At 45.2% G+C, this 13388-nt stretch overlaps 1 protein-coding gene across 1 annotated transcript; it reads right to left on the bottom strand.

The window, feature by feature from the left end:
• Positions 1-225: 225 nt before the first annotated feature.
• Positions 226-13135, bottom strand: LOC101173846 (all-trans-retinol 13,14-reductase-like). Its single transcript, XM_004086419.4, has 12 exons — positions 12825-13135; positions 11119-11301; positions 8999-9137; positions 8779-8881; positions 7265-7460; positions 6984-7181; positions 4955-5074; positions 4733-4871; positions 4456-4565; positions 3164-3330; positions 971-1130; positions 226-740 (listed from the first exon to the last, which is right to left on the bottom strand). The coding sequence occupies exons 1-12, from the start codon at positions 12988-12990 to the stop codon at positions 610-612; spliced, it is 1812 nt and encodes a 603-aa protein (XP_004086467.1). The 5' UTR covers positions 12991-13135; the 3' UTR covers positions 226-609.
• Between the last annotated feature and the right edge of the window lie 253 nt (positions 13136-13388).

The raw sequence follows: 13388 nt of genomic DNA on the forward strand, positions 1-13388 counted from the left end.
TGCAAAACACTCACACTTTTAACAAAGACAGTTGTTATTTTTATTTATTAATGCTATTGCTATTATCAATGCTAACAAACAACTCATAAACACATTAGTAATGCTTGTTAATGTTTCTAAATAGTCTGTTAAGGAATCTCTACCAACAGACATCCGTTTGTTCCTTCGGTGATCAGGACTTCAAAAATCAAATCAGTGATTCTCAGAACGAAATACACGACATGATCAACAGATGATTTATACTTTATTCATCAGAGAAAGGGAAGTTGTTCTAAGGCAGCTAACGTCGCCAGCACCAGTTGTTTCTCGTGGGGGGTGGGGGGTGTAATGAGGAAGGAAAGAGATGATGGTGGGAAAAAAACATACACCTGCCCTTGGTTCACCTGGGGGCAGAGTGTAGGTGAAGAAAAGACAGCCCCCACTGCCAGAAAGAAGCACAATGATGAACAGGTTTATGTGATGTGGGGGGGGGGGGCAGGGACCAGCGTATGAGGCTGCAGGTGAACTGGAGACGAGCTGGCCGAACAGGGGCTAAGAGCTTTGTTGAAGTGTGACGTCAGGCGTCTGAGGAGCGGCGGCGACTGTGGTCCGTTAACAGCCCCGCCCCTCCTACTGCCGGTGTTTCAGCCGCATTTTCAGACGCAGAAGATCAATGTAGAGGATCTGATTGAGAACGGCCGAGGCACACAGCAGCCCACCGTGCACGGCTCCTGCCATGCCATTACAGAACACGTCCTGACCTGCACAGACACACGCACGCACACACACACACGTGCACACACACCACCACAAACAATCCTTAAAATAGAAAAATACCATGAAGAGACAATCTGCAGCCGTAGATTCTTGACTACAAATTTAGTTTGACATCTTTTATGAGATGTCCCTGCTCTCCTGTCAGAGTCTGAATCCTGTCATCTGAACCGACAAACCTGTTTGACATTGTATTGGTATAGTGTTAAATTGTAACCTGTTAAGTAGAGGCCATGGATGGGCGTCTGTGCTCGAGTTGCAGCGATGGCTTCCGGGTTGAAGCGCTCCACGTTGTGCTCAGCGGCATACATCTCCCCTCTTGGAGCTCCCAAATAATGAACATTGGTCAGTGGGGTGGCAGCCTCCACCATCACCACCTAAACAACAAAGTTAGTTGCAGTTTAAATTGAAGTGAAGCCAAGGGCGGCAGTGGCTCAGGTGGTTGAGCGGGTCGTCCAATGATCGATGGTCAGCGGTTCAATCCCCACTCCCACCAGCCAAAATGTTGTTGTGTCCTTGGGCAAGACACTCCACCCTCCTTGCCTCCAGTGTGGCTCCACTGGTGTGTGAATGTGCATGAATGTCCTGGTGATGGTCAGAGGGGCCGTAGGCGCCAACTGGCAGCCACGCCTCTGTCAGTCTGCCCCAGGGCAGCTGTGGCTACAACAGTAGCTACCATCACCAAGTATGAATGAGGAGTGAATGAATAATGGACACAATGTAAGAACTTTGAGCGTCTGGAAAAGCGCAGATAAATCTAATCCATTATTATTATTAAGTTCGGATTCTCTGTCATGGTTTGGCAGAAACACCTGGAACCCGTCTCTCTTCACCCTGGCCATGCTGAAGAGCGTTTCTGACAACCCTTACCAGCCAGTCTGTCAGCTGTTTTTTAGTATTGAACCCACATTTGTTCAGACTTTGATCTGGCCTTTTTCTGATTCTAGTCATCATCATCGTCTTCTTCCACTTCCAGCCGGATCAACCACTTGGAAACCTTTCACCTTCTGGACACCCATACCAGTTTCTGGATTTCACCACCTCTTAAATCAATAACTGTTTTTTCTTTATCAGGCAGCTTCCTCCCTTTTTAAAGAAGACATTTTCATTTTTTTGTTTATGAAAAAAAATCATACAATTCTTTCTCTTACAACAAAAGCCATAAGAAATATAACATTTTGGCACAGAAGACAAAAAAGTAACACATTTACACTCATTGGCCACTTCATTAGGTTTTACTAGTACCGGGTTGGACCCCCTTTTCCCTTCAGAACCGCCTTAATCCTTGGTGTCATCGGTTCAACACGGTTCTGGAAACCTTCCTCAGAGACTTTGGTCCACGCTGACATGACAGCATCACCCAGTTGCAGCAGATTTATCTGCTGAACATCCATGATGCTGGTCTCCCGTTCCACCACATCCCAAAGGTTCTCTATTGGGTTCTGGTGACTGTGGAGTCCGTTTGAGTCCAGAGAACTCATTGTCATGTTCTAGGAATCAGCCTGAGATGATTCCAGCTTGATGACATGGAGCCTTATCCTGTTGGAAGTAGCATCAGAAGATGGTCCACTGTGGTCAGAAAGGGATGGACATGGTCAGCAGCAATACTCAGGTAGGCTGTGGGGTTGGAACCATGCTCAACTGGTACTGAGAAAACATCCCCCACACCATGACACCACCACCACCAGCCTGAACCACTGATACAAGGCAGGATGGATCCATGCTTTCATGTTGTTGAGGCCAAATTCTGACCCTACCATCTGAATGTGGCAGCAGAAATGGACACTCATCAGACCAGACAATGTTTTTCCATCTTCTATGGTCCAGTTTTGGTGAGTCTGTGTGAATTGTAGCCTCAGTTTCCTGTTCTTGGCTCACAGCAGTGGGACCCAGTGTGGTCTTCTGCTGCTGTAGTCCATCTGCCTCCAGGTTGGACGTGTTGTTCTTTCAGAGATGCTCTTCTGCAGACCTTTGTTGGAACCAGTGGTTCTTTGAGTTCCTGTTGTCTTTCTATCAGCTGGAACCAGTCTGACCTCTGGCATCAACAAGAGATTTCTGACCACAGACCTGCTGCTCTCTGGATATTTTCTCTTTTAGGACCATTCTCTGTAAACACTAGAGATGGTTGTGGGTGAAAATCCCAGTAGATCAGCAGTTTCTGAAATCCTCAGACCAGGCTGTTTGGCACCAACAACCACATTCAAAGTCACTTCAATCACCTTTCTTCTTCATTCTGCTGCTTGGTTTGAACTGCAGCAGATGGTCTGGACTATGTCTACATGCCTTGAGCTGCTGTTGTGTGATTGGCGGATTAGAAATTTGCATTAACGAGCAGATGGACAGGTGTGCCTAAGGAAGTGGTCAGTGAGTGTGTGCAACAGTATATTCATGCACAAATACAAAAACGTACCTTGTTCCGCAGTTGAGGGAAAATGCTGAGCGCCCACTCCAGCAGCTCCTCAGCCATACCACTTTTGAGGTTCAAATAGTCCTGGCCCCTCCTCCCAAGCTTCGTCCCCTCCCATTCCTCAAACCACTCATATCGAGCCATGGTTAGCAGGGTCATGCAGGACTTACCTGTACAGGGAGAAGAAGCTCTTCAGTTACTGTGGATGTGAGGAGGAAATCTCTAAGGAACCAGATGCAGGATGAAGAGACGGAAAAACGGTTTAATCAGAAATGAAAAAAAGACAGAATAAACACTTAAAATGGTAAATGGCACGTCTATACTGCACTTTATTACAGACCCATTCACCCATGAACACATGCTGCCGAACACTGGAGCCAACCGATAACCACCACACTTTGACACACGGGTGGGCAGAACAGGAACTGAACCTGCCATCTTCCAATCAGAGGTCAACGGCTCTACCTCTGCACCACAGCTGCCCGGCCAGCTACAAACCAAAACACTCCAACGCAAAAAACACAGAAGGTCAGGACCTGTTCTATCTCTGGACTTTGCTTTGGGAAAGAGAAATGCAATGTGGAAATAAATTAGCATAAACTCAATAGACCTGTAATAGTGTCTAAAATAAAGGAAAACATTAAGGAATTTTTAAAAATAAATGACACTGGGGAGGTGTCCCCCATCATTGTATGGGGTTCACTTAACCCTTTAAAGCTGTAAGAAGAGGGACACTGAACTCTACCGCTTCACATTTAAGGAAAATAGAGAGCACGAGCTGATGGATCTTTAGGCAATAGTCACTTTGAAACAACAGGAGGATATAAATAACCCAAACTCAGGAAAAGTCCATGAGAAATAATTGCAAAAAAAAATTAGAAGAACCCTTGGGCACTGCATTCTGTGTTTTCCCACCAGAAAAGCACTAAACACTTCTAATCCAGGGTTACTAGCAGTGTAAAGACGCTATGACAAAAAGGTTTAGTTTACCAGACTAATCTACAAAATACCAATGTCCACACAGGAGAGGTCAAATGGTTTAGTATAGATTATATTAAAGACATACTATTTATGCTAAAGTAATTATATCAGAAGTTTAGACAACAAGAATCTGGATCTGAAAAAATGGTGTCACCTGTTAAAGAGCCATTTTTCTGCATCTAAGTATTTTCAGTGGTGAGGTGTCAAAATGGTGGAGAAAGACTGCATGCACTTCCTGTTGTTCAGCCGTCTGCTGCTGTAAAGTTGCTGTGCATGAACACTACTCTTGCAGTAGTTTATTACGGACAAGTTACCTGGCTGTTTGATGATGGACATTGGGTCTTTGGCAGATGGGAAGGTAATGAACATCATCGGGATGTTTCCCAAGACCTCTTCTTTGCTCAGCGAAAAGTATTGTTCCATTCTTCCCACAAAGTCAGAAGAACAGATACACAAAAGACAAACATGAGCTACATTTGGAAAAACAACAACTTTTCAAGGGACTCTTCTGTTCATGAAGACAGTTATGTATAGATTGTCAGAAGCAGCACATGCCAAACCAAAAAGTCTGAAACAACAGATCAAGCTCACAGCGAGTCCAGGTCATTGTCTTTGTACATCCAGAAGTTAGTAGATACAATGTTCAGCTCTTCTTTGGTTCCCTCCAGACCTACAAAGACCAAGAAGGAGCCCATGCCGTGGTGCAACATCCCCAAAAGTGAGCGGATCTCTACACACAAACACACACATTGAAGAAAATGAGGAACGTTTTAACCAAGAAAATCAATGCGGTGGGTTACTTTGAAGCATCACCTGGTTTGTCTTGTATTTGCTGAGGTAGAAATTTCTGGAAGGTGTTGAAAATTCCAGCATCAGAAATGACAACAGGGGCACGGATCTCTGTCTCTTCTTGGCCTCTCAGAACTGTTACACCTGGCACACAAACACATATTGGTAAATGGCGTATAATTATATAGCGCTCTTCCACCTACAAGGCCCAAAGCGCTTTACAGTCACATTCACACACTGATGGCGGCTCCGCCGCCGAACACTGGCGCCAACCTCCCACCAGAGGCAGGGTGGGGTTCAGTGTCTTGCCCAAGGACACTTCCACACCTGGGTGTGCAAGGCGGGAATCAAACCTGCAATCTTACCATCATGGGTCGACCGCCCTACCGCTGCACCACGGCTGCCCATATTGATAAAAACTGAAGGGTGCACATTTAATTAGTTAAGATAAATCTTGATGTAGATGGGCTAATGGTTGGACTTCTTCCTCCTGAAGTCAATAATAAATTATTTGGTCTTGGAGACGTTGAGGACCAGGTTGTTGTCTGCACCCCCCCCCCCCCCCCCCCCCCCCCCCCCCACACACACACACACACACCAGCATGTGGACCTCATCCCTGTGTGCTATCTCACTTCTGGGAACTGCTGTCTCGTTTGTACCACCGAACAGGAGACACTAGAACTGGTAAATACGTGTTTTGAAAAGATCTCAAACATTTAGTTTGACTTTTAATGTATCACTGAAACAACTAGCCCAGTAAATGTCTTGTTTGTCACATGCTGTAAAGTCAGATGAACTCCTCTGTTCCAGGCTACCAACATTTTGTAAGAAGAAACTTATTAAAGGTGGTCCAATGCTGCTCTATATGTTCAGTGATTGTTACTCTTTTGTTGAAAAGTAAATCTGGATTTTGTTTTTGATCTGTGGTGTCACAAAGTCTTATCTGAAGTGGGGGCTTCAGTTGTGTCACTTTGCATTCCAGAATGGCAAACTTGCACCATTCTGTGAACATGTTGACCATAAAAGTGGAAATCTATGAGGTGTTTTATGACTGCACCTAGAATACCTCCACACCGTGAAACCATGTTTGGTCACATGATGCTTCTGCGGGCTTCTCTGTCTGTCGTTAGGGTTTGGTGAACAAAAATGCAACGAATGAGGTCAATGTTTGCATCTCAAATCTGTTATTCATTTTGCTTTCCTTCATCCTTTCATCTCAAAGATCAGCGCCTTTGCTATATATTACTGGATTGGCGTCACAGGACAGGATGTGACACACATGTGCCATTACTATGCATCCAGTATTGCTCGTCATGCTGAGTGAAGTAATGACGAAACCCAAACAAGTCTGCAAAGAATCACAAAAGTGGACGCAACGTTTGGCCAGCAACTGCAAAAATGATGGGAAGAAAATAATCCAATCGAGAGGGAGCTAGCCCGAATTTTGTGGTTGAAGCCTGCCTGTCATAAAATGGAACAGCAGAGTTCTGTTGACGTGACTCAATCGTAGCAACAGCGCCTGCGCGCCCAGGTCGCTGTGTCGAGCAGCAAATAGGCAAAGGCTAATCCAGTAATATCCAGGATCATGACTCGTGATCAAAACTCCCATCACTTCTTGGTGCAAGGCTGCAAGCACCGTTAACACGGTAAATGTTTACGTTTTTTCCATTCACTGCAGTACTTTAGCATTTACTGTTAGTTGCAAATGAATATTCAGTGAATTTAGTGTTGAATCTTATGCTACACAAAACATGCAATACATTGTTTTTCTACCTAAAAAGGGATGATGACTACTTTATCTTCAAAAGATGAATAACATGTCTATAAAACATCAATACCGTCAAAAAAAAGAATATTGTTAAAAGATGAATTCCATGTTTTCAACATAAACAACATCTGCAAAACAGATACCCAACATTTCTACATGTTAATGTCTTTCCACAACACTGTGTTTCTAACTGCTTTCATTATTTTGTTGAGGAGATTTTGACTTCCTTTTTCATAATGAATTTCCATCTTGTGGACAAATGTGTTTGACAGAGAAATACTCACCACAGGCTTCCCCTTGACTGTTGATGAGGATGCTCTGCACCTTTGCTCTGACCAGAACTTCTCCACCTGCTTGCTGAATCACAGGAATGATGTGGAAAGCAAATTCACTGGCCCCTCCCACTGGATAGAAGGCGCCGCGTTTGTAGTGATGAAGAAGAAGTGCATTGATGAGGAAGCTGGACTCTTTGGGAGGGACTCCTACAAGGGAGAGAGGTGACACGGGACGGTGAGGAGCATGCTCAGTACGCACCTCATCCGTCTGTGTATGAGATGTTCAGGACCATAAAACAGGTAGGCAGACAAAGCCTGCAAGTCCTTGTTCTGTGTGAGGCGCGACATCATGGCTGCATGGTTGGTTGTTGCAAGGCAGAACACTGAAGATATTCGGTTCAAAAGACCAGTCCAGATCAGAAGCTTTACCAGCCAGGAGGGTATCATCTTCAAGACAGCAATGAGAGGAGTTCTCCGGGAGGCCAGCTGCAGCAAGAACAAAGCTTCAGTCCACTTTTCTCAACTCTTTACATGCTTGTCTCTTGCTGGTGCGTTCCTTCCCTTCCCCTCTCTGTCCCACTGTTCACCTGGCAGGTGTAGACCTATTGTTAGGTGCTTTGGTTCATGCCTTCTCTGGCATTGGGGTTTCTCACTTCCTTTGTCCTCTGCTGGGTTTTTGTTGTTCTAGTCTGGGCCTTGGCCTTGGTTAGCTGAACTTTGAGGCTTTCTTCCGTCTTTTGTGTGAGTTACATTTGGGTTAGCTGCCATGGCAGGGAGCTGACAGCATGGCTGGGTCAGCGGTCTTATTTTATGTCGGGCCTGTCTATTGTTGGACATTCGAGTTTCTTTTGGAGGACACACTTTCCTTTCATAGGTTAACTGTGTTTCTCAAAACTTTCTGGTGTCTGCCCTCATGCATTATGGCTGTTTTGGCTTCTCCTCAAACAACATGGTGTAAATAAACGCAGTTTAGCTTCTTGCTTCATAAATCCTGGAGGTTTTTGGAATCAAACTTCAGCTCAGTACAGCACTGGTTGGTGAAAAGGGTTTGGCTTCCTCTGTCAGGTGTGTTGATGGGCCTGAAGCAGCAACACAGCAGCTGCTGCATGGAGAAGGGTCTGATCAACACTGTAGAAGCAGCTCTGTTTGGATGGAAGCCGTGGTTTTTTCAGGTTACGGCCAATGTTCTAAGCTCCACCTTCAACAAGAGTAAAGGAGCCTTATTTATTTATTTATTTGTTTGTTTGTTTGTGTGTTTGTGTGTTTAATTTGCACTTGGGTTATTTATTCATTGGGTATTTATTTGGTAAATGGGAGTTTTTCCCTGTCTTGGAAACAGCTAGGATAATTGCTGATGCTCTAAATGTTATTTGGTTGCTCATTAATGACAATAATAAATAAATAATTCATGATTATGGATTCATTTTAAATAATTCAAAAAGGGTCTCTGCCCCATTAGGACCACCCTAAAACGTTTCAGTTCCTCTTCTGAGTTCTCCAGCTTTAGTTTAGGAAAAGTTTTGGTCTTTCATTTGAACCGCACAGGTACGGTCGGCTGAAGATGCAGCTGCTTCTGTTTTATCTTGTTTACTTTCATCAGAAATCAAACACTTTGTTTTAGCTTTTAAGTTATTATTCTCTTTATCATCCTCATTTATCCATTTCACTTTTAAATGATTGTTTGAATAATTGTACATAATCTTTGAAATAAAACCTTTTTTTCTTTTCTTTTTAGTTCATTTCAGGTTTCTCCAGCTCTTTTTCAGCCCTGGATTATTGTGAACCATCAGTGCAGCTTTTCTACCTTCATCAGCCTCATGAACTCATCAATGGCCTCCTCTTCTTCTGGGAACTGCTTCTTGAGGCACGCTGCCATCTCTGTTTTCCCTGAGTGGATGTGGTATTCCCTGAGAAAGAGAAGACAGTAGAAAACAGGTCTGTCAGGACTTTACTGGGATTGGACAAAATGACCATGGCACAGGATAAAATGACAGAGGGGGGTCAAAGTCTGCAAACACAGAGACCTGCGTCGGTCCTGCTGACCCAGGAGGACCGTGTCGTAGTGCTGTTCCAGCTTTGCAAAGCGTAGCTGTCCCTCTGTGATCTGGTCCAAAGCAACCTTCAGCAGACTGTTCTCATGGAGCTGGCCCAGGTAATGGATACCTGAAGATCCAAAAAAACAGAGTGTTCATGGTTTTGATCAAGCTTTTAGCTGGAAAATAATTGTTCTGAAACCATCTAATGATGGTTTCCCCCCTCTGACCTGAGGAATAGTCCGATCGCTGGCTGAATTTATTTTTTACCCACAGAAAATGAACGCCTTTTCCTCAATCACTACTAAAACCAGTGTTTGGTGAACAGTCACTTCAAAATGTTCTATGCAAGTAATAAAGTTGGCTTAGAAGAGCGTCCATGTGGTCTTTTGAGCTTAAACCCTTCATACTGTAAACTGTAAGTCATTTTCCCCTCTGCTTCTTTAGAAATGATAAACATGTGAATGTGCACCAATGACAACTGACTCACTTCTAGTGATGCTCATCATCACTGAATCAAGGTCCAACCAGAGTTTTTCCTTCTTAGAACAACTTAAGCCCAGCTCCTGAGCTTCTAGCCTTGCTACCGTTCCACCGGGTCTCCTGGACACAGTAGGTCCACCTTCCTCCTCTGCATCATGTCAACCAACTCTACCTTTTCCTGTCATAGTTCCAACATTCAAAGTCTCTAACCTCCATAGCTAAGCCAACTCTCACAACCTTCCTCCTCTCTCTTACACACGCGTCTTCCTCCTCTCCGTCTTCGACCAACAGCAGGCAAATTTCCACCGGCACCGGCGGTGAACCCCACAGATGGTGGTCGTTTTTAACCCGGGCCTCGACCAACCCGCTATGGATTTCATTGGTCTGGTTTGCATATTTGGTGTCAGATGTCCTTCCTGACACATTTGTTATTTAAAACAAAAACTTTATAATCTAACACCATTCCCTCCAAACTGCAAAAACAATGAAATGGCCCCCCCAATCATGGCATATTGCACCAGAGCCTTGGGCTGTCAATCATCTTATATATTGATCAGCATCTTGGTGAAGTTCTCTTTTTCCAAGACTAAGCAGGAGAAAAAGACAACATCACTGGCGGTAATGCATTTGCAAAAAGAAAGAAAAAAGAGCAGCAAAGACCAAAGAAAAGAGTGAATACAGCATTACCGGGGGGGGGGGGTCAAACCCCCCCGGCAACAGACGGATACCTAGGACCAACCGCCCACAATCGTACTAGACCCCCACCACTGGAACAGAGGGGGAGGTCACGCCCCCACAGACCCCCAGCTGAGGGCCAAAGGGAACAGAGAGGTTAAAAAATGGGTCTTGAGCCTTTTCCTGTTCCATAAACGGGGGCCATTATGGACTCCCCCACCACACAGAAAGTGAGCTGCCAGATATGGAGTACAGGACCCCCCCCGAACATCCAGTCGCCGGCCCATCCAACCCTGGTCGTGGCGGGAGACAGGGTCCAACATGACCCCCATCCTCCTGGTGTGTGTTCATATGCTAAGGGGGGGAAGTTAAAATCGGTGGAGTGGGGGCAAAACGGAGGTCTCTGTCCTCCAACAGCGACACCCGATCCCCTAAACGCCCCCTCCAAAGGGCTCTGCGTGTGTGGAAGCGTGCATCACTGTGATGGATGTGTGGCGTTTGTGCTAAAAAGAGCTTTAAAGAGGTTCTTGGCACTTGTTCCGTATTTTTTCTTCACATTTTCAAAAGAGAGAATGAATCACGGTACATGTTTAGTATGTGCAGCACAATCAGCCTGCCAGCTGGAGAACTTCACCATCTTTCCTCTATCAGGATGTCAGGATTGTTCTTAATGGGAGTCAGAATTAGTCGTTTAAAGGAGTGCCACCATGCTGTGATATGAAAACATTTAGAGCAAACATAACGCTTAACGGAACTGCTAATAAATGGAAAATCTGAGTTTAATCTCTTCACATAATGACTGTTCTACATCCATCCACGAGTGGGCTGTTGGGCTGGTATTCTACCACTTTGAGATATAGTGTAGTCTATGAGTAACGCAGTAGTTTGGAAACTCTGAGCCACCCAGAGATTCCTGCTGGATGGTTGATGGTTTTCCTCTGAGCCACACTTACCCACATCAAACTCAAAGCCTTTCTTCTGGAAAGTGTGTGTGCAGCCTCCTGCTGTGTCATGCTGCTCCAGAACCAGAACCCTTTTCCCAGCTTTAGACAGAAGCGCCGCTGTGGTCAAACCTCCAATGCCACTGCCAATGACCACCGCATCCAGCGCCACGGGAACCCTGTCCAAGCGAAAGCCTGCAGACAAACAGGCGAGTGCTGAGCTTTGGTCAGGGAGAAGACGCTTGGACGTCTTTGGAGGGTTAGGGGTGGACGTTTGCTCCATGATCCGGTCTCCACAGAACCTTTGATTTTCATCTCTTCATAAATGCATTTTCTGTTGAAAGCACCAGCTGAATGTGAGCAGTTGAATGCCCAGAAACTTCTGGGCATTCCTTGTCTGTTCCAATCACAGAGTTACATTTGTCCAAACCCGTGTGTGGAAGAGGGCATCAGGACATACGTGTCAAAAGCATCACTCCAGCCTGTCCCATTATTTCAAGTCCCACTCTAATGAAAATGGTGTTTTTAACGTCTTCCTGTAGCATTTTTCTCACAATGGAGGACATACTTATAAAGAAAATTAGGAATAAAACGGCATTTCTGAGGGTTTCTGTACTCAAATCACTGTGAATCAGCAGAAGAAAAAAAAGATCTCAGATGTGACGTAAAAACTGAAGTGGGCGGGGCTGAGTCTCAGTGCTCCACTCCAGGTTTTTTCCACGCCAACAGCCCCGCCCACGTCTCCTCCGCCACTCTACTCCTGCCGCTCTGCAGAAACTATGTTCCAGAAAACCACACCGGATTTTACATTTGGGCTAAAACGACATCATCATGTCTGAAAACGACTGGGAAGGCTTTGAAAACAGATCAGAAGATGAAGGGAGGGGCCGTTGGGTCAACGCCGTAGGACACAAAGTCATCGATGACTGTTACTGTAAAGCCTCCGGAAAACTGTGAAATCTCTTTCAACACTCAACGTTGTCTGGTTTCTACGACAACATATTTTTAAGTATAAAAGCTACGCATTATGTCGGATGAAAGTCTAAAAATAAAGAGCTCCTCATTTGCGACGCTGTCTTAGAGCCTCGTGATCCGTCTCCAAAGTGTTCCCGGCGCTCTTCATGATGGTGACAAAATCTAAAACCTGTGTTTTTTCTAGTTTCTGCAGAGCAGCAGGAGGTCATTCACCTCTGAGTTGTGGGGGGAGTAAGCCTGACCCCATTTCCCATCATCCCTTTGATTACACTGTCTCCCACTAGCTTACAGTTTACAGAAACATGGAAGGATTTCCAGAACAGAAATGTATATTTAGGGAAATGAGTTGTGTTTGTCGCTGAGCTCTGCAACAACAAAGAGTGAGATGATTCTCACAACATCTGGCTGTGCTTTGGTGCAGAACTGCTGAAAGAGGCCTGGAGGGGGTGGAGCTCAAAGTAAAACTCTCAACTAAATAATTAACTAAAAACATTTTTGGCAGCTTTTAAAATGGATTCCAGTTTTGCCAAAAAATATAAAATATTTGACAGAATCCATTTTTCCTGCAGCGTCTCATTTTTATCCTGGAGCTGTGACTGCTGGAAGAAACACTCCACCTCCTCCTCCTCCTCACCCACAGACGTGTCCGTGCAACAGCTTATTCCGTAACACGGATGGTGTGATCACGTATGATGCCCATCCCTGACACACACTGAACATCAAAACACTTTGCCTTTCTTTACCCTTCTTCAGCCGGGCGTCCCTCTCTCTGATGTCGAGGACCAGGGGTTCGGGGGGCCTCAGACACTTCTCACTGAAGACTTTGTGGCGCTTTCCAGTGGTCAGGAGGAAGATGAAGAGCAGGAAGAGCAGAACACAGCTGCACACAGCAAACAGCAGGAACCACATGGCAGAGAAGTACGGAGCAGCGAGGAAGATGATGAAGAGGAGCTCAGCAGATGCAGAGGACAAAGATACTGAGAAGACTGATGGGGCAGGACAGGAAGTCGCTCAGTAAAGACAGAAAAGCTCCACGGACTAAACTGAGGGGGGGAGGAGAAAAAAAGATCATTCCAAAATAATTCAACATGACATCTCACACAGAGGCGTCTTACAGCACATTTATCAGGGTGGGTTGGCAGATTCTCCACAGCAAGAACATGAGACCATGAAGAAAAAAGCTGTCTGTTGATCATCTGACCACTGATTTAGAGGAGGGGGGGGGTTGTAAATTCTAGCCGCCCCTCGCTCCCTGAGGGTCATCATTTGACTGTCCTGCTGCTGACGTCCTGACAGACATCTGAGAA

Source organism: Oryzias latipes, chromosome 8 (assembly GCF_053564925.1).
Source record: "Oryzias latipes strain Hd-rR chromosome 8, Olatipes_Hd-rR_3.1".
NCBI classification, from domain to species: domain Eukaryota; kingdom Metazoa; phylum Chordata; class Actinopteri; order Beloniformes; family Adrianichthyidae; genus Oryzias; species Oryzias latipes.